Source organism: Bombina bombina, chromosome 3, assembly GCF_027579735.1.
Source record: "Bombina bombina isolate aBomBom1 chromosome 3, aBomBom1.pri, whole genome shotgun sequence".
NCBI lineage: Eukaryota > Metazoa > Chordata > Amphibia > Anura > Bombinatoridae > Bombina > Bombina bombina.
In genome coordinates this window covers 1,209,401,764-1,209,422,538 of record NC_069501.1, presented here as the reverse complement: position 1 = coordinate 1,209,422,538, position 20,775 = coordinate 1,209,401,764, and the positions used below count along the sequence as shown (strand labels likewise).

General features: G+C 40.9%; 1 protein-coding gene across 1 annotated transcript in view; it reads left to right on the top strand.

The window, feature by feature from the left end:
- Nucleotides 1-19,320, top strand: part of PCF11 (PCF11 cleavage and polyadenylation factor subunit) — a 63,352-nt gene extending 44,032 nt beyond the window's left edge. The window contains exons 14-17 of the mRNA XM_053708665.1: nucleotides 1,881-2,036; nucleotides 2,566-2,658; nucleotides 18,271-18,306; nucleotides 18,438-19,320. Coding sequence (XP_053564640.1) covers nucleotides 1,881-2,036; nucleotides 2,566-2,658; nucleotides 18,271-18,306; nucleotides 18,438-18,641 — 489 coding nt within the window. The 3' untranslated portion in view covers nucleotides 18,642-19,320. The remainder of the gene's footprint in view (nucleotides 1-1,880; nucleotides 2,037-2,565; nucleotides 2,659-18,270; nucleotides 18,307-18,437) is intronic.
- Nucleotides 19,321-20,775: the final 1,455 nt, after the last annotated feature.

Sequence of the window (20,775 nt, the reverse complement as noted above, 5' to 3'; positions counted from 1 at the left end):
TGTGGCTTCCACTTGGGCCTTTAAAAATGAGGCTTCTTTTGATCAGATTTGCAAGGTGACGACTTGGTCTTCGCTTCATATTTTTTCAAAATTTTACAAATTTGATACTTTTGCTTCTTCGGAGGCTATATTTGGGAGAAAGGTTTTACGGGCAGTGGTTCCTTCCATTTAAGTTCCTGCCTTGTCCCTCCCTTCATCCATGTACTTTAGCTTTGGTATTGGTATCCCACAAGTAATGGATGATCCGTGGACTGGATACACCTTACAAGAGAGAACACAATTTATGCTTACCTGATAAATTTATTTCTCTTGTGGTGTATCCAGTCCACGGGCCTCCCTGTAATTTTAAGGCAGGTAATTTTTACATTTAAACTACAGTAACCACTGCACCCTATGGTTCCTCCTTTCTCGGCTTGTTTTCGGTCGAATGACTGGCTATGACAGTTAGGGGAGGAGCTATATTACAGCTCTGCTGTGGGTGTCCTCTTGCAACTTCCTGTTGGGAATGAGAATATCCCACAAGTAATGGATGATCCGTGGACTGGATACACCACAAGAGAAATAAATTTATCAGGTAAGCATAAAGCACGCACTAGAATCCGTGAACATCTCAACAATATTGACAATGGTATTGAGTGTTCAGATCTAGCACGACACTTTATCCACAAACATGGTAAAAATGTTAAAAGCTTTCAATGGCAGGTCATAGAGCAAATTAGGACACCAGATAGAGGAGGTGACATGACTACTAGATTACTATACCAAGAGGCATACTGGATATTCCAACTTAGAACTAGGAGACCGGAAGGTTTCAATATAGAAGGAGATGTTGTTATTAACCTCTGGAAACGAAGCTGATTATTGGAATTCATTTGATTCTAATGGTCAAGCATTTATAAATCCAAAGAGTCCATGTCACTTTTGTATTTGTAACAATAAGCGTATAGAGAATTTAACATTCTAATTATGTGCCTGATATCTGTCATTTTATAACCATAGTCTCCTCTCTATTATACCAAACATTTAAGTCCCAGTAATTAAGGGTTTTATCATTAGAATATGAATCTTACATCCATTTGTTAAATAATGAGGAGTACACTCCCAAACTTACAGCTATTTTCCAAATGTTACTATATGTCCTGTTAAACTTCTTTTACAATTGGGCATAATTAATGCTTGGTATGGATTCAAGCACCTCTACTTAAGCGCATGTCCCTTTAAATATTTAAAAAGTTCAAAAAACAAAATATTTGGTTTAATATCTACTTTGTAATGAGGGACTTGCTAGCCTATATGAGTGTATACGTCTATTCATACTTGTGTGAGATTCCCTGGTTTTGTTCTTTTTTAACTTTAGCCACTTTTATTTACATCTTAATATACGGGTATGTTCCTTTAAATTGTAGATGACATTGCCTGCTCTATTTATATACATTTACATTCATAATACTGATGATAGTAAGCGATTACCACTGGTTAACACTCCTATCTATATGTTTGCACTGGTCCCTCTTTTGACATTGTATTGTTACAATCCAGTTTATTTCCCTTTCCATATCTGTCACTTTTGTAATAGTTTCTTAGTATAACATATGAATGCACCTTATGCTAATTACGTTCAGCTGGGGCTTTGTTTTCCCGGCCACTTGGCTATTTAAGCCCGGTGTCTGTGCTCACAAAGTGTGTCTATGAGTAAGGCTAATTGTAGCCGAAACGCGTAAGACAGCTCAGCTCTCTTATTTTATGTTTATTATGTCTTAAACTTTTTTTAACTGGTTTCCAATAAACATTGAACTTTTATTCTATAGTGCCTGGAGACTCGCCTGTTTTTTTGCAATTTTTGTAAGCATAAATTGTGTTTTTTTTTTTTTTTTTTTCAGGACTGGATAGAATTTGAAGAAATTGCTGATTTGGAGGAACGTGCTAAGAGTCAATTCTTCGAGAAAGTACATGAAGAGGTCATATTAAAGACCCAAGAAGCTGCAAAGGAAAAGGAATTCCAAAGTGTGCCAGCTGGTCCAGCTGGAGCAGATGAGGTAAAGACTTCTATAGCATTTTAAAAATGTGAATATTTCTGTTATCCACTAAAAAATTGTTGCTAGTCCTTAGTGTACTTTTCAGTCATTAAAGTGATGGTAATCTCTTCCTTTCTATAAAAAAATCCGGAATGCCATTAATTTTAGATGGAATTTAATTCCTCAGATGTAATGAAGTTGCGCTATAATGTCCTTTTTACTTTAGATTTGAAATTCAAATACCCAGCGCTCAGCCACCCACTTCAAAAGTAAATTTTTCTGTGATCTAATGGTTTGAATTGTTGTCCAATCAGCGCTCTAACTGCAACAAAGGCACAGTAAGTTATAGCGCATCTTCGTTACAACTGAATTAAACTACATCTAAATATCACTAACATTCCGAATCAGTTTTTATAAAGGGGAGTGTTTACTATCACTTAAAATGTGAGAGCAGTCTGTTTAATGAGTCTTGATTTGCTGGACAATTCTAGTTAATAAGCTATAGTTATGTGTTAAGCAAAAGCTTTAAATGTATATTTATTTTTATTAGATTTGTGAAATTTGTCAAGAACAGTTCGAACAATACTGGGATGAGGAGGAAGAGGAATGGCATCTTAAAAATGCCATGTGTGTAAATGGAAAGGTAATGTGCACTTGTATGCATTTGAGTAAATCTGTGTTGGACTTATGGTATAAATTATTTAAAATTCTTTCACTGAAAGTATAATGTATAACACAGGTGTTAAACTTCAGTCTTAAAGGGACATGAAACCCAAATTTTTTCTTTCATGATTTAGAAATAGCATGCAACTTTGAACAACTTTCTAATTTACTTCTATTATCTAATTTGCTTCCTTATCTAGATATTCTTTGCTGAAAAGCTTATCTAGATAGGCTTAGAAGCTGCTGATTGGTGGCTGCACATAGATGTCTTGTGTGATTGGCTAACCCATTGCTATTTCTTCAACAAAGGATATCTAAAGAATGAAGCTAATTAAATAACAGAAGTAAATTTGAATGTTTAAAGGGACAGTCTAGTATAAATTAAACTTTCATTATTCAGATAGGACTTTTCATTTTAATCAACTTTCCAATTTACTTTTATCATCAAATTTGCTTTTTTTTTCTCTTGGTATTTCTTCTGTTATGTGTGATCAGTCCACGGGTCATCATTACTTCTGGGATATAACTCCTCCCCAACAGGAAATGCAAGAGGATTCACCCAGCAGAGCTGCATATAGCTCCTCCCCTCTACGTCAGTCCCAGTCATTCTCTTGCACCCAACGACTAGATAGGATGTGTGAGAGGACTATGGTGATTATACTTAGTTTTTATGACTTCAATCAAAAGTTTGTTATTTTACAATAGCACCGGAGCGTGTTATTACTTCTCTGGCAGAGTTTGAGGAAGAATCTGCCAGAGTTTTTTACTATGATTTTAACCGGAGTAGTTAAGATCATATTGCTGTTCTCGGCCATCTGAGGGAGGTAAAAGCTTCAGATCAGGGGACAGCGGGCAGATGAATCTGCATTGAGGTATGTAGCAGTTTTTATTTTCTGAATGGAATTGATGAGAAAATCCTGCTATACCGTTATAATGACATGTATGTATACACTTCAGTATTCTGGGGATGGTATTTCACCGGAACTACTCTGTTAAAAGTCACTAATCCTTTTAATAAGTATTTATCATGTTAAACGTTTTTGCTGGAATGTAGAATCGTTTACATTGCTGAGGTACTGAGTGAATAATTATTTGGGCATTATTTTCCACTTGGCAGTCGTTTGCTTTTAATTGTGACAGTTTCGTTTCTCTTCACTGCTGTGTGTGAGGGGGAGGGGCCGTTTTTGGCGCTCTTTGCTACGCATCAAAAAATTCCAGTCAGTTACTCTTATATTTCCTGCATGATCCGGTTCATCTCTGACAGATCTCAGGGGTCTTCAAACTTCTTTGGAGGGAGGTAGATTCTCTCAGCAGAGCTGTGAGAATTTTATATTGACTGTGAATAAAAACGTTGCTCTGCAATTTTTATGTCAAATTTAATTATTGTTATTTTACTAATGGGAACAAACCTTTGCTAAAAGTTGTGTTGTTTTAAAGTTTGATGCTATAACTGTTTTTCAGTTCATTATTTCAACTGTCATTTAATCGTCTAGTACCTCTTTGAGGCACAGTACGTTTTTGCTAAAAAAGATTATAACCAAGTTGCAAGTTTATTGCTAGTGTGTTAAACATGTCTGACTCAGAGGAAGATATCTGTGTCATTTGTTCCAATGCCAAGGTGGAGCCCAATAGAAATTTATGTACTAACTGTATTGATGCTACTTTAAATAAAAGTCAATCTGTACAATGTGAACAAATTTCACCAAACAGCGAGGGGAGAGTTATGCCGACTAACTCGCCTCACGCGGCAGTACCTGCATCTCCCGCCCGGGAGGTGCGTGATATTATGGCGCCTAGTACATCTGGGCGGCCATTACAGATAACATTACAAGATATGGCTACTGTTATGACTGAAGTTTTGTCTAAATTACCAGAACTAAGAGGCAAGCGTGATCACTCTGGGGTGAGAACAGAGTGCGCTGACAATACTAGGGCCATGTCTGATACTGCGTCACAGCTTGCAGAGCATGAGGACGGAGAGCTTCATTCTGTGGGTGACGGTTCTGATCCAAACAGATTGGATTCAGATATTTCAAATTTTAAATTTAAATTGGAGAACCTCCGTGTATTACTAGGGGAGGTCTTAGCAGCTCTCAATGATTGTAACACCGTTGCAATACCAGAGAAACTGTGTAGGTTGGATAAATACTTTGCGGTACCGGCGAGTACTGACGTTTTTCCTATACCTAAGAGACTAACTGAAATTGTTACTAAGGAGTGGGATAGACCCGGTGTGCCGTTCTCACCCCCTCCAATATTTAGAAAGATGTTTCCAATAGACGCCACCACTCGGGACTTATGGCAAACGGTCCCTAAGGTGGAGGGAGCAGTTTCTACTTTAGCTAAGCGTACCACTATCCCAGTGGAGGATAGCTGTGCTTTTTCAGATCCAATGGATAAAAAATTAGAGGGTTACCTTAAGAAAATGTTTGTTCAACAAGGTTTTATATTGCAACCCCTTGCATGTATCGCGCCGATTACGGCTGCGGCAGCATTTTGGATTGAGTCTCTGGAAGAGAACCTTAGTTCATCTACGCTAGACGACATTACGGACAGGCTTAGAGTCCTTAAACTAGCTAATTCATTCATTTCGGAGGCCGTAGTACATTTAACCAAGCTTACGGCTAAGAACTCAGGATTCGCCATACAGGCACGTAGGGCGCTGTGGCTAAAATCCTGGTCAGCTGATGTTACTTCTAAGTCCAAATTACTTAATATACCTTTCAAGGGGCAGTCTTTATTTGGGCCCGGTTTGAAAGAAATTATCGCTGACATTACAGGAGGTAAGGGCCACGCCCTACCTCAAGACAAAGCCAAAGCTAAGGCTAGACAGTCTAATTTTCGTCCCTTTCGGAATTTCAAAACAGGAGCAGCATCAACCTCCACTGCACCAAAACAGGAAGGAGCTGTTGCTCGTTACAGGCAAGGCTGGAAGCCTAACCAGTCCTGGAACAAGAGCAAGCAGGCCAGGAAACCTGCTGCTGCCCCAAAGACAGCATGAACCGAAAGCCCCCGATCCGGGACCGGATCTAGTGGGGGGCAGACTTTCTCTCTTCGCCCAGGCCTGGGCAAGAGATGTTCAGGATCCCTGGGCACTAGAGATCATATCTCAGGGATACCTTCTAGACTTCAAATTATCTCCCCCAAGAGGGAGATTTCATCTGTCAAGGTTGTCAACAAACCAGATAAAGAAAGAAGCGTTTCTACGCTGTGCACAAGATCTGTTATTAATGGGTGTGATCCATCCGGTTCCGCGGTCGGAACAAGGACAAGGGTTCTACTCAAACCTGTTTGTGGTTCCCAAAAAAGAGGGAACTTTCAGGCCAATCTTAGATTTAAAGATTCTAAACAAATTCCTAAGAGTTCCATCGTTCAAAATGGAAACTATTCGGACAATCTTACCCATGATCCAAAAGGGTCAGTACATGACCACAGTGGATTTAAAAGATGCTTACCTTCACATACCGATCCACAAAGATCATCACCGGTATCTAAGGTTTGCCTTCTTAGACAGGCACTACCAGTTTGTAGCTCTTCCATTCGGATTGGCTACGGCTCCAAGAATCTTCACAAAGGTTCTGGGTGCCCTTCTGGCGGTACTAAGACCGCGAGGGATTTCGGTAGCTCCGTACCTAGACGACATTCTAATACAAGCTTCAAGCTTTCAAACTGCCAAGTCTCATACAGAGCTAGTTCTGGCATTTCTAAGGTCGCATGGATGGAAAGTGAACGAAAAGAAGAGTTCTCTTTTTCCTCTCACAAGAGTTCCATTCTTGGGGACTCTTATAGATTCTGTAGAAATGAAGATTTACCTGACAGAGGACAGGCTAACAAAGCTTCAAAATGCATGCCGTGTCCTTCATTCCATTCAACACCCGTCAGTAGCTCAATGCATGGAGGTGATCGGCTTAATGGTAGCGGTAATGGACATAGTACCTTTTGCACGCCTACACCTCAGACCGCTGCAATTGTGCATGCTAAGTCAGTGGAATGGGGACTACTCAGATTTGTCCCCTACTCTGAATCTGAATCAAGAGACCAGAAATTCTCTTCTATGGTGGCTTTATCGGCCACACCTGTCCAGGGGGATGCCATTCAGCAGGCCAGACTGGACAATTGTAACAACAGACGCCAGCCTACTAGGTTGGGGCGCTGTCTGGAATTCTCTGAAGGCTCAGGGACTATGGAATCAGGAGGAGAGTCTCCTTCCAATAAACATTCTGGAATTGAGAGCAGTTCTCAATGCCCTTCTGACTTGGCCCCAATTAACAACTCGGGGGTTCATCAGGTTTCAGTCGGACAACATCACGACTGTAGCTTACATCAACCATCAGGGAGGGACAAGAAGCTCCCTAGCAATGATGGAAGTATCAAGGATAATTCGCTGGGCAGAGTCTCACTCTTGCCACCTGTCAGCAATCCACATCCCGGGAGTGGAGAACTGGGAGGCGGATTTCTTGAGTCGCCAGACTTTTCATCCGGGGGAGTGGGAACTTCATCCGGAGGTCTTTGCCCAAATACTTCAACGTTGGGGCAAACCAGAGATAGATCTCATGGCGTCTCGCCAGAACGCCAAACTTCCTCGCTACGGGTCCAGATCCAGGGATCCGGGAGCGGTTCTGATAGATGCTTTGACAGCACCTTGGAACTTCGGGATGGCTTATGTGTTTCCACCCTTCCCGCTGCTTCCTCGATTGATTGCCAAAATCAAACAGGAGAGAGCATCAGTGATTCTAATAGCGCCTGCATGGCCACGCAGGACTTGGTATTCAGATCTAGTGGACATGTCATCCTGTCCGCCTTGGTCTCTACCTCTAAGACAGGACCTTCTGATACAGGGTCCATTCAGACATCAAAATCTAACTTCTCTGAAGCTGACTGCTTGGAAATTGAACGCTTGATTTTATCAAAACGTGGTTTTTCTGAGTCGGTTATTGATACCCTGATACAGGCTAGGAAGCCTGTTACCAGAAAGATTTACCATAAAATATGGCGTAAATACCTATACTGGTGCGAATCCAAACGTTACTCCTGGAGTAAGGTTAGGATCCCTAGGATATTGTCCTTTCTACAAGAAGGTTTAGAAAAGGGTTTATCAGCTAGTTCATTAAAGGGACAGATTTCAGCTCTGTCCATCTTGTTACACAGGCGTCTGTCAGAAAATCCAGACGTCCAGGCCTTTTGTCAGGCTTTAGCTAGGATCAAGCCTGTGTTTAAAGCTGTTGCTCCGCCATGGAGTTTAAACTTAGTTCTTAACGTTTTACAGGGTGTTCCGTTTGAACCCCTTCATTCCATTGATATAAAATTGTTATCTTGGAAAGTTCTGTTTTTAATGGCTATTTCCTCGGCTCGAAGAGTCTCTGAGTTATCAGCCTTACATTGTGATTCTCCTTATCTGATTTTTCACTCAGACAAGGTAGTTCTGCGTACTAAACCTGGGTTCTTACCTAAGGTAGTCACTAACAGGAATATCAATCAAGAGATTGTTGTTCCATCCTTGTGTCCAAATCCTTCTTCAAAGAAGGAACGTCTTCTACACAATCTGGATGTAGTTCGTGCCCTCAAGTTCTACTTGCAGGCAACTAAAGATTTTCGCCAAACTTCTTCCCTGTTTGTCGTTTATTCTGGACAGAGGAGAGGTCAAAAAGCTTCTGCTACCTCTCTCTCTTTTTGGCTTCGTAGCATAATACGTTTAGCCTATGAGACTGCTGGACAGCAGCCTCCTGAAAGAATTACAGCTCACTCCACTAGAGCTGTGGCTTCCACTTGGGCCTTTAAGAATGAGGCCTCTGTTGAACAGATTTGCAAGGCTGCAACTTGGTCTTCGCTTCATACTTTTTCCAAATTTTACAAATTTGACACTTTTGCTTCTTCGGAGGCTATTTTTGGGAGAAAGGTTCTTCAGGCAGTGGTTCCTTCTGTATAATGAGCCTGCCTATCCCTCCCGTCATCCGTGTACTTTTGCTTTGGTATTGGTATCCCAGAAGTAATGATGACCCGTGGACTGATCACACATAACAGAAGAAAACATAATTTATGCTTACCTGATAAATTCCTTTCTTCTGTTGTGTGATCAGTCCACGGCCCGCCCTGTTTTAAGGCAGGTAAATATCTTTTAAATTATACTCCAGTCACCACTTCACCCTTGGTTACTCCTTTCTCGTTGATTCTTGGTCGAATGACTGGGACTGACGTAGAGGGGAGGAGCTATATGCAGCTCTGCTGGGTGAATCCTCTTGCATTTCCTGTTGGGGAGGAGTTATATCCCAGAAGTAATGATGACCCGTGGACTGATCACACAACAGAAGAAAGGAATTTATCAGGTAAGCATAAATTATGTTTTTTAGTTTAAACTAAACGTAGGTAGGCTCATGCTAATTTCTAAGCCTTTGAGGGCTGCCTCTTATCACATGCTTTTTAAATCTCTTTTCAACACAGAGACAGAAAGTACACGTGGTCCATACAGATAACACTGTGTTCAGGCATAGGGGGTTATTTAAGATTTAGCACAAAACAATGCTAAATTTAAGACAATAGATAATAAACAGTCAGTCATGTGATCAGGGGGCTGGAAGAAGGTTCTTAGATACAAGGTAATCACAGAGGTAAAAAGTATATTAATATAACTGTTGGTTATACAAAATTTAGGGATAGGGATTTATCTATCTTTTAAAACAATAACAATTCTATGGTAGACTGTCCCTTTAAAATTGTATTCTCTATCTGAATATTGATGGAAAAAATGTGATTTTAATGTTCCTTTAATGGACAATCGTGTCAGGATTTCAGAATCTCACTGAGCAGAAAATAAATATTTTCTCTGCAGATTTTATTTGTAATTTTTTTTTTAAATTATTTTCAGTGTAAAATATTTGGCATATGCTATGCTACAATATTCATGCTTATTCTCTGATAGCCAGAACTAGTGGTTAAGAAAAAAACCCTTAAATAATGGACCATACAATTATATTTTCAGGGATTTAAATAAAGCATGTGATTTTAAACCTTTCAATTTAGTTTAATTTCATTATCTTTGTATGTGATGAAGGTTATATCTCTTAGGCTCAGGAGCAACAATGCACTACTGCAAGGTGGATCTACTTATATGCTTCTTGCCATTGGTTCACCCGGTATGCATTGCTCTGGAGCTGATTTTTTTTCCAACAAGGGATACAAAAAATGAATCAAATGTAAAAATATAAATATTTGGAATGTTTTTAAAATGCGTGCTCTACATGAGTTTATATTTGGCTTTACTGTCCCTTTAAACATAAAGTTGTTTATTCAGCAGTTTCATATTATTAAACTATTTGAAGAAGCTGCAAATTCCCTTCCATGTGATAAGCAGTTTGGTACATTCTACCACCATTGTTTTGTATTGTAAGATCAAGAGTTTTTAAAGCAAATCCTGTAGGAGCTTTTGCTTTTGGCAGCTGCCTGGACCAGAAAGATGCGTTCATTCTTATTCGATGTAACTTTCAATATAGTGAGGTATTTTTGTGTATTGGCCCAGGGATTAACTGCTGATGTGTTTTATAGGAAAGGCAAGGTGGAAGACACTGGCATTACTCAAGGAATGCTCTTTGCTGACAGTGGACTTTGTGTGGTACTGTGTGATGCAGTTGATTTGTTTTTTTCTGGATAACGGTTTCATTCCTTTTCTGTTTGATGTAGATTACTTAGCTTTCTAATGACACGATGAGTCCACGGATCATCTAAATACTATTGGGAATATCACTCCTGCCCAGCAGGAAGCAGCAAAGAGCACCACAGCACAGCTGTTAAATATCACCTCCATTCCCTCCAACCCCAGTCATTCTCTTTGCCTATGTTAAAGCAAGGAAGTGGTAAAGTTAGGTGTTAGAAAAGATTCTTCAAACAAGATTTTATTTTTTAAGTAGTGCAAGATTGTGCTGCTTTGTCCTAGGGTGTACCCGTAGTCCATATCAGTCTCTTCAGTAGAGCAGTGGTGGCTTTCAAGCAATGGAAACTTGTGGGACATAATTCTCACTGCGCCTCCCAAGTAGTTAATGCTGCCCTAATACTGAAAGCCTGAGTAAGATTACTCAGTCTTTCTCTTTTTCCACAGGCCTATGTGAGGGAGAAGACCTCTCAAACCTAGTGAGCTGCCTGGAAGACTTGAGGTAAGTGCTGACTTTATTTTTTTCTGGGAAGCTCAGGAAAAATTGGACACTTTTTACACTAAGGGACACATGAATTTCTCCTATATATTTGGGGGAACATATAAAGTCAGTATTATTATGGCAGGCACTGGGGCTGAGGAGGTTTTTTAAGGCTGTTTGATGTGGTTTCACTTCTCACGGGGGCTTGACTTAAAAATATGCCGTCCGGGAAGTTAATTTTTAGACGCCCAAGATGGGCGGGGCTAACTGAGGCGGCAGTTTGCTATTGCGTGCCATTTTCCCCTTCACTTCCTGTGACCGGAGGGGTACAATAGGTCGTGTCAGATAGCAGTCTGTCAGGAAAGCTCATAATAAGACCGGACAGCTGTTCATTGGGCTGCAAGTCGAGTTCCGGATCTTTTACTGGAGAATACTATCCGGTGTCAGCAGGGCAGGTAGGCACCTCAGCTAAGCTGAGGTGTAGAGGTGGTTAATAGTTCTGGTATTACACTATTTAGTTCCTTACTGGGGGAAAAAAAATGTTTTCAAATTTAAAGAGACAGTAACATTTTTTTGTTTAAATTTCTTTTACAAGATATGACGAGTCCATGGATTTCATCCTTATGGGATATCGCCTCCTGGTCAGCAGGAGGAGGCAAAAAGCACCACAGCAGAGCTGTATATATAGCTCCTCCCTTCCCTCCCACTCCAGTCATTCTCTTTGCCTGTGTTAGTGTAGGAAGAGGTAAAGTGAGGTGTTAGTTTAGATTCTTCAATCAAGAGTTTGTTTTTAAATGGTGCCAGTGAGTACTATTTTTCTCAGGGTAGAGCATCAGGTTTTTCAACAATGGGAACTGAGGAGATTCTACATTCTCGCTTCACTCCCCATGCTGGTGCTGCCCTGCTGATGGTCTTATCAGATATTACATAAGACCCTGTTTGTCCCTACAGAACTACAGGAGGTGATGACAAGGGACCTCTTCTTCGTGTGGGACAGGTTCATGATGTGATCAGCACTGCGGTATGTACAGTCTTTTTGATTCTGGGGAGACAGTGTAGCTCAGAACAGACTGGACGTTACTGCAACACAAAAGGGGTAATCAACTTGCAAGAGTCCTTATTTACTTAGCTGTTTCCCCTCTTATATTGCCTTTATGTATAAAAGTGGGTTGGTTTGTGACTATATTGACCCGGTTTCATTACGGTGGCATTTTGAATGCGGGCTTAAGCTGGGGACTGTTTGGGAGTTTTTTTACTCCGTTTGTTTTACATATCTTTTACACATGTTTATTGTGGACAGTTTTTTGAGGGGGCACATTGGTTTTTATTTCAAGTCAGGTCTATCCGACATTGATATTTCCCATGCGGTTTCTTTCTATGTGGTTATTCTACCGCCCACGAAGGGTGGGGCTTAACGTTCGTGCGCTTAGCCACGCACTTGCTGTTCCGGGTTCCGACAGTGTACTTCGAGACTCCAGTGTTTCCTACGTCCGCTTGTCTTCAGTTTATCAAAAAACATTGCAAGCGGTCTTAGGCCGAAATTCACGGAGGATTTGTTGTTGGTTGTGAGGAAGGTAGGCTCCACAGCAGGGCTGTGGCTCGGTGCACGGGTTATTTTTAGAACAAAATAGCAGGTTTAACATAAAAAGGACTATTGTAACCTACCGAAAGTGTATAGGTTACTTATTACAACTTCCCTAATTTTAGTTGTTGAACGCTGCGCAGTAAAAATTGTACCGGTTTAATTTTTAAAGGCACAGCACATGTTTACATTTTATTTCTGTACCACGACCAATATTGCACTTATTTTTTTCTTTTTGTCATGGCTGATCTACTGGAACATACTTGTTCTGTGTGTTTAGCTGCCAATGTGGAACCCCCTCTTACATTTTGTCCCTCATGTACTGAGAGGGCTTTACATTTTAAAGAACAGATTTTCTTTAAGGCTAGTATATCTAAGGATGCTTCTCAGCTTGATGAGACTCGGTATGCTGCAACTTTCTCCCCAAGCGTCACAGCCTTTAACACCCACTCAGGCGCCATCAACTGCATCCACCTCAATTACTCTGCAGGATATGGCTGCAGTTATGTCATCCACTCTTACAGAAGTTTTGTCTAAATTGCCAGTGTTACAAGGCAAACGTAGTAGATGAGAGAGCCAGGTGGTCCAGGCGACTTCTGACTCTTTGGCGATCTCAGATGTACCCTCCCAGGGCTCTGAAGTGGGGGGTAGGGAGACTCTATCTAGAGGGGAACTGTCTGATTCAGGAAGTACATTGCCCCAGACAGATTCGGACGTGATGTCCTTCAGATTTAAGCTTGAACACCTCCATCTGTTGCTGCGGGAAGTTTTGCTGACTCTGGGCGAATGTGACTATTGTAGTACCACCAGAGAAATTGTGTAAGATGGACAAATACTTAAAGGTTCCTTCTTATTCTGATGTTTTTCCGGTTCCTAAGAGAATTTCGGAAATTATTACACAGGAATGAGAAAGACCGGGTATCCTGTTCTCACCTTCCCCTACTTTTAAGAAAATGTACCCTATAGCTGACACCGTTCGGGACTCTTGGCACACGATCCCTAAGGTGGAGGGAGCTATATCTACCCTGGCTAAGCTTACGACTTTCCCTATTGAGGACAGTTGTGCTTTCAAAGACCCTATGGATAAAAATTTGGAGGGTCTTCTAAAAAAGCTTTGTTCATCAAGGGTTTCTATTACAACAGACGGACTGCATTGTACCAGTCACAACTGTGGCGGCCTTTTGTTTTGACGCCTTAGAAGAGTCTCTTAAGACTGAGACTTCTTTAGAGGAAATAATGGATAGAATGAAGGCCCTTAAGCCGGCTAATTCTTTTGTTACGGATGCCGCCTTTCAGATTGCCAAATTGGTGGCTAAGAATGCAGGATTTTCCATTTTAGCGCGCAGAGCCTTATGGTTATAATCTTGGTCTGCGGATGTGTCCTCTAAATCCAAGCTTTTGGCCATTCCTTTCAAATCAAAGACCCTGTTCGGGCCTGACCTGGAAGAGATCATTTCTGACATTACGGGAAGTAAGGGAAGTAATTTTCGTTCCTTTCGAAATTTCAAGGGAGTCTCCTATTCCGCTAAACAGGAAGGGAATTTTGCACAAGTCCATCTGGAGACCCAACCAGGCTTGGAACAAGGGTAAACAACCCAAGAAACCCGCTGCTGCTCTCAAGACAGCATGAAGGGGCGGCCCCGATCCGGGACCGGATCTAATAGGGGCAGACTTTCTCTCTTTGTCCAGGCTTGGATAAGAGACGTTCAGGATCCCTGGACACTAGAAATTTTGTCTCAAGGGTATCAGTTGGAGTTCAAAAATTCCTTCCAAAGCAGAAGGTTTCTTCTTTCACGATTTGTCTGTAGACCAGATAAAGAGAGGCGTTCTTACGTTGTGTAAAAGACCTCTCCACTATGGGAGTAATTTGTCCCGTTCCAATACAGGGGCAGGGGTTTTACTCAAATCTTTTTGTGGTTCCAAAAAAGAGGGAACGTTCCGACCCATTTTAGATCTCAAGAGTCTAAACAAGTTTCTCAGAGTTCCATCCTTCAAGATGGAGACTGTTCGGACAATTCTTCCATTGATCCAGGAGGGTCAATATATGACTACTGTGGACTTAAAGGATGCACATCTTCATATTCCTATCCAGAGAGATCATCAGTTCCTGAGGTTTGCCTTTCTGGACAAACATTTTCAGTTTGTGGCCACGGCACCCAGGATCTTCACAAAAGTTCTAGGGTCTTTGCTAGCGGTTCTCAGGACGCGGGGCATTGCAGTGGCGCCTTATATGGACTATATTCTGATCCAGGTGTCGTCTTATCAGCTGACAAAGTCTCATACCGACATTGTTCTCTCCTTTCTATGGACTCACGGGTGGAAGGTGAATCTAGAAAAGAGTTTGCTAGTTCCACAGACAAGGGTTCCTTTCTTAGGAGCTCCAATAGATTCTATATCCATGAAAATCTTCTTGACGGAGGTCAGGAAGTTAAAGATTCTGGATACATGCCAATCCCTTCAGTCCAATCCTCGACCATCAGTGGCTCAGTGCATGGAGGTAATAGGATTGATGGTGGCGGCAATGGACATCATTCCTTTTGCTCGTTTTCATCTCAGGCCTCTACAGCTGAGCATGCTCAGTCAGTGGAATGGAGATTATGGAAATTTGTCTCCTCAGATAGATCTGGATCAGGAGACAAGAGACTCTCTTCTTTGGTGGTTGTCGCAGGATCATCTGTCCCAAGGGACGTGCTTCCACAGACCCTCATGGGTGATAGTGACAACGGATGCCAGTCTACTAGGATGGGGAGCAGTCTGGAATTCCCTGAGGGCTCAGGGTGTGTAGACTCAGTCGGTGTCTCTACTTCCAATAAATATTCTGGAGTTGAGGGCCATATTCAATGCGCTTCAGACATGGCCACAGTTGGCTGTGGCCAAATTCATCCGATTTCAGTCGGACAACATCACAACGCTTAAATCAATCAGGGAGGAAAAAGGAGTTCCTTAGCGATAAAGTATCCAAAATAATTCGGTGGGCGGAGGCTCACTCTTGTTCTCTGTCAGCAATCTACATCCCAGGAGTGGACAATTGGGAGGCGGATTTTTTGAGCAGAAAGAAGTTTCATCCGGGGGAATGGGAGCTCCACCTGGAGGTATTTGCCAACCTGATTCTCAGATGGGGCAGACCTGAGCTGGATCTTATAGCATCTCGTCAGAATGCCAAGCTCCCGAGATACGGATCCAGGTACAGGGATCCTCAGGCCGAAATGACAAGTGCCTTGGTTGTTCAACCTAGCTTATGTGTTTCCACCGTTTGCTCTCCTTCCCCGGGTGATTGCTCGGATAAAACAGGAGAGGGCTTCAGTGATTCTCATCGCTCCTGCGTGGCCTCGCAGGACTTGGTATGCCGATCTGGTGGACATGTCCTCTCTGCCACCATGGAAGCTTCCATTGAGGCAGGACCTTCTCATTCAAGGACCCTTCCATCATCCAAATCTATTTTCTCTACAGCTGACTGCTTGGAGATTGAACGCTTGATTTTATCCAAAAGAGGGTTCTCTGATTCGGTCATCGATACCTTGATTCAGGCACATAAAGAAAAGATTTACCATAAGATATGGCGTAAATATCTTTATTTGTGCGAATCCAAGGTTTACTCATGGAGTAAGTTTAGGATTCCTTGGATTTTGTCCTTTCTCCAAGAAGGATTCGAGAAGGGGTTATCAGCAAGTTCCTTAAAGGGACAGATTTCTGCTTTATCTATTCTGTTACAAAAACATCTGGCAGATATTCCGGATGTTCAATCCTTTTGTCAGGCTCTGACTCGGATCAGGCCTGTGTTTAGACCTATTACTCCTCCTTGGAGTTTGAATTTAGTTCTCAGAGTTCTTCAAGGGGTTCCGTTTGAACCTATGCATTCCATAGATATTAAGTTGTTATCTTGGAAAGTTTTATTTTTGGTTGCTATTTCTTCTGCTCGCAGAGTTTCTGAGCTTTCGGCATTACAATGTGATTCTCCTTACCTTGTCTTTCATTCCGATAAGGTAGTGTTACGTACAAAACCTGGGTTTCTTCCTAAGGTTGTTTCCAACAAAAATATTAATCAGGAAACTATTGTTCCTTCATTGTGTCCTAATCCTTCTTCTATGGAGGAGTGTCTGTTACATAATTTGGACGTAGTCCGTGCCTTGAAGTTCTACTTTCAGGCGACTAAGGATTTTCGTCAAACATCTTCATTATTTATTGTTTTTGCTGGGAAACGTAGGGGTCAGAAAGCTACGGCTCCCACTTAATTTTTGGCTGAAGAGTATCATTCGTGTTGGATATGAGACTGCTGGACAGCAGCCTCCAGAACGAATTACAGCTCATTCTACTAGGGCTGTGGCTTCCTCATGGGCATTTAAAAATGATGCTTCTGTTGAACAGATTTGCAAGGCTGCAACTTGGTCGTCTCTTCACACTTTTTACAAATTTTACAAATTTGATACTTTTGCCTCGTCTGAGGCTGTTTTTCGGAGAAAGGTTCTTCAAGCAGTGGTGCCTTCCGTTTAGGTTCCTGTCTTGTCCCTCCCTTTCACCCGTGTCCTATAGCTTTGGTATTTGTATCCCATAAGTAAGGATGAAATCCGTGGACTCGTCATATCTTGTAAAAGAAAAGGAAATTTATGCTTGCCTAATAAATTTATTTCTTTTACGATATGACGAGTCCATGGCCCACCCTGTCGTTTTTCTAAAAACAGGTTTTTATTTTTGTTAAAATCTGCTCCTTGGCTTTTCCTTTCCTAACTTCGGTTGAATGACTGGGTTGAGGGGGAAGGGAGGAGCTATTTATGCAGCTCTGCTGTGGAGCTCTTTGCCTCCTACTGCTGACCAGGAGGCGATATCCCATAAGTAAGGATGAAATCCGTGGACTCGTCATATCGTAAAAGAAATAAATTTATCAGGTAAGCATAAATTTCCTTTTGCGTACTAAGTTAGGTTTTCTCCCTAAAGTAGTTTCAGATCGGAACATTAACCAGGAGATTGTTGTTCCTTCCTTGCGTCCTAATCCTCCTCCTCAGAAGGAACGACTTCTGCACAATATGGACATGGTACGTGCACTAAAATTCTATTTGTAGGCAACTAAGGCTTTTCGTCAGTCTTCTGCTCTGTTTTTGGTATTCTCTGGAAACCGTAAGGGGCAGAAAGCTACGGCTACTTTCTTTGTGGCTGAGGGAGTATCATTAGGTTTGCTTATGAAACTGCTGGACAGCAGCCTCCTTAGAGAGTTACAGCTCATTCTACGAGGGCTGTTTCCTCTTCCTGGGCATTCAAAAATTATGCTTCTGTGGAACAGATTTGCAAGGCTGCAACTTGGTCTTCTCTTCACACTTTTTTCAAAATTCTACAAATTTTACACTTTTGCCTCGGCTGAGGCCGTTTTTGGGAGAAAGGTTCTTCAAGCAGTGGTGCCTTCCGTTTAGGTTCCCTGTCTTTTCCCTCCCGTATTATCGGTGTACTCTAACTTGGGTATTGATTCCCAATAGTAATTAAGATGATTTGTGGACTCATTGTGTCATTAAAAAGAATAGAAAATGTATGCTTACCTAATGTATTTATTTCTTGACACAATGAGTCCATGGCCCGCCCCGTTCTTTTTGGACATGGTTTGTTGGTATGTTATAAACTTCAGACATCTCTGCACCTTGTTACTTCCTTTCTCTCCTTTGCTTCGGTCGAATGACTGGGGTTGGAGGGAAGGGAGGTGATATTTAACAGCTTTGCTGTGGTGCCCTTTGCCGCTTCCTGCTGGGCAGGAGTGATATTCCCAATAGTAATTAGATGATCCGTGGACTCATCGTGGCAAGAAAGAAAGAAATTTATCAGGTAAGCATAAATTTAGTTTAAGAGAACGTCTGATACTATGAAATTGTTTTATGTAGAAGACTGATTTTTTTTTTTCCCCTAGATCTACCATCCATCATGCTATGATGACTACAAAAATGTAAGTTAATTCTTATTTTTATGCTTCGTTAATTTAACAGCCAATTTTAGTTTACTATTTTTAAGTACTTCGTTTCACACTAACATAGTAATTTTGATTATTTTATTTATGCAATCTTTTTTACATTACAGACTTCCTCGTTTTTGGAAAGCACACCTTCTCCTAGTAAAACCCTGCTAGAAAATCCCCTTAGTGCAATGTTAAGCCTTGTAAAAGAGGAAGTGGCAGAACCTTCTGTCACTGTTAAAGAAGAACCAACAGAACCCTCTACATGTACTGGGGAAATCATACCCTTGCTCACAGAAATTAAAAAGGAGTCAGATGAGCCTGTGTAAAGTTAACAAAAAGCTGCTGCCATAAAACTGAAAATAACTTTGTTCTCAACTGGGGCAGGGCCCTCAGCTATAATTTATAACTGAATACATTTTTGTATTTGAATTCTGTATACTTGCACAGTTCCATGTGTGAAGATTCTGTAGATGAATGCAGATAAGATGAAATTGTATGTAGAGGTATTGTACAATTTATACTTCTAAATTATTAATAAACTATTTTTGCTATATATGGAGTGTAATGTTTTTGCACGCCATTAAGAGGAAAAACTGTGTTTTACTTTATTGGGATTAACCATGTACATTTTGTAAGCTTTGCCAAGAATTAAAACAAAACCAGGAAAGGATTTTATTTTTAATTTGCATCCACAATGGCTGTGTTCTATTAGAATGCAAAGATTTATTTATGCTTTGTTCATAGAATTTGTTGATACGTGCCCTGATAATATATTGACTTAAGTTAAATCTAATTTAACAAGGAGCGTTTGAGTGCTGACATAGAAGCACAAAAACTGAAAAGTTGGATAAACACCTAATTTAATTTAACAATGCATTTGCAGCACCTTCTTAAAAGCAAGTTCCAGACTCAGAAGAAACAAAATGCAAGACTTTTTGAGCTTTTTTTTTATTGCTATTTAAAAATGTTAAGATTTCATAAATCTAATAAAATTATTGAATCAGACCTAAGTTGTGACTTTGCTGTCTTATGAATGGCTGAGTTATAGTAAGATTCTCTGAGTAAGAATGTTTTGAAGCCATTTTAAATTTGAGAACATGTTCAGAGTTTTAATAATATATATGGTTTGTATGTGTGAAGGCTTACCTTTGAAAAATGTTTGAAATTAAACAAATAAAAGCCATGCGTGCTGAGTACTCAACTGAATTAATTTAACACCACTGATTCACTTTTGGAAATGATTTAAAACAGATCTTGGCTTACCTAGCTAATACACATGGACTAAGACTCTTAGGGGGAGATGAGCTTAATTTGCCACCTTAAAGATGGCTTTCCTTACTGACCTCATTCTTTGTCTTGTCCTTTACAGGATGGAGAGGACAAAGTCCCTCTATTCTCCTTTATTATGTGCATGGTGTTGTCCTTCAGAAGGTATTTAACCCCTTTGCTACTGGGAATGTCACAGAAAAACTTGCCCTAAATAACAGATTCTTTAGCATTTTTGTTATCAACCATTTTAAAGAAAATGAGAGCCTTTGGTTATTTTTATTTACCCTGTGAAAACCTATATACAGTTTGTAATAAAAATTATTCAACCCCCATTGCAAATCAGGCTGTTTGCAATGAACAAATCTAACAAAAGCAGTTGAAATAGCTCAACAAAACGAATGCTTCAAGTGGTTTCCCCAAATTCAACTGAAAATGCAACTTTCTTTTACAAGATACGATGAGTCCACGGATTTCATCCTTATGGGATTATGCCTCCTGTTCAGCAGGAGGAGGCAAAGAGCACCACAGCAGAGCTGTATAAATAGCTACTCCCTTCCCTCCCACCTCAGTCATTCTCTTTGCCTATGTTAGTTAGATAGGAGATGGCAAAGTGAGGTGTTAGTAAAGATTCTTCAATCAAGTATTTATTTTTAAGTGGTGCCTTTGAGTACTGCTTTGTGCTAGGGTGTAGCCTAGACCAGATCAGTCTCTTCAGTACAAAAAGAGAAGCATTTGGTGGCTTTAAAGCAATGGGGACTGGTGGGACATAATTCTCACTGCGCCTCCCATGTACTGTTGCTGCCCTATTAGGGGAAAAATCTGAGGGATTTTACTCGGTATTTCTCCAACATTGGTGTGTCCGGTCCACGGCGTCATCCTTACTTGTGGGATATTCTCTTCCCCAACAGGAAATGGCAAAGAGTCCCAGCAAAGCTGGTCACATGATCCCTCCTAGGCTCCGCCCACCCCAGTCATTCTCTTTGCCGTTGCACAGGCAACATCTCCACGGAGATGGTTAAGAGTTTTTTGGTGTTTAAATGTAGTTTTATTCTTCTATCAAGTGTTTGTTATTTTAAAATAGTGCTGGTATGTACTATTTACTCTGAAACAGAAAAGGATGAAGATTTCTGTTTGTAAGAGGAAGATGATTTTAGCAGACAGTAACTAAAATCGATTGCTGTTTCCACACAG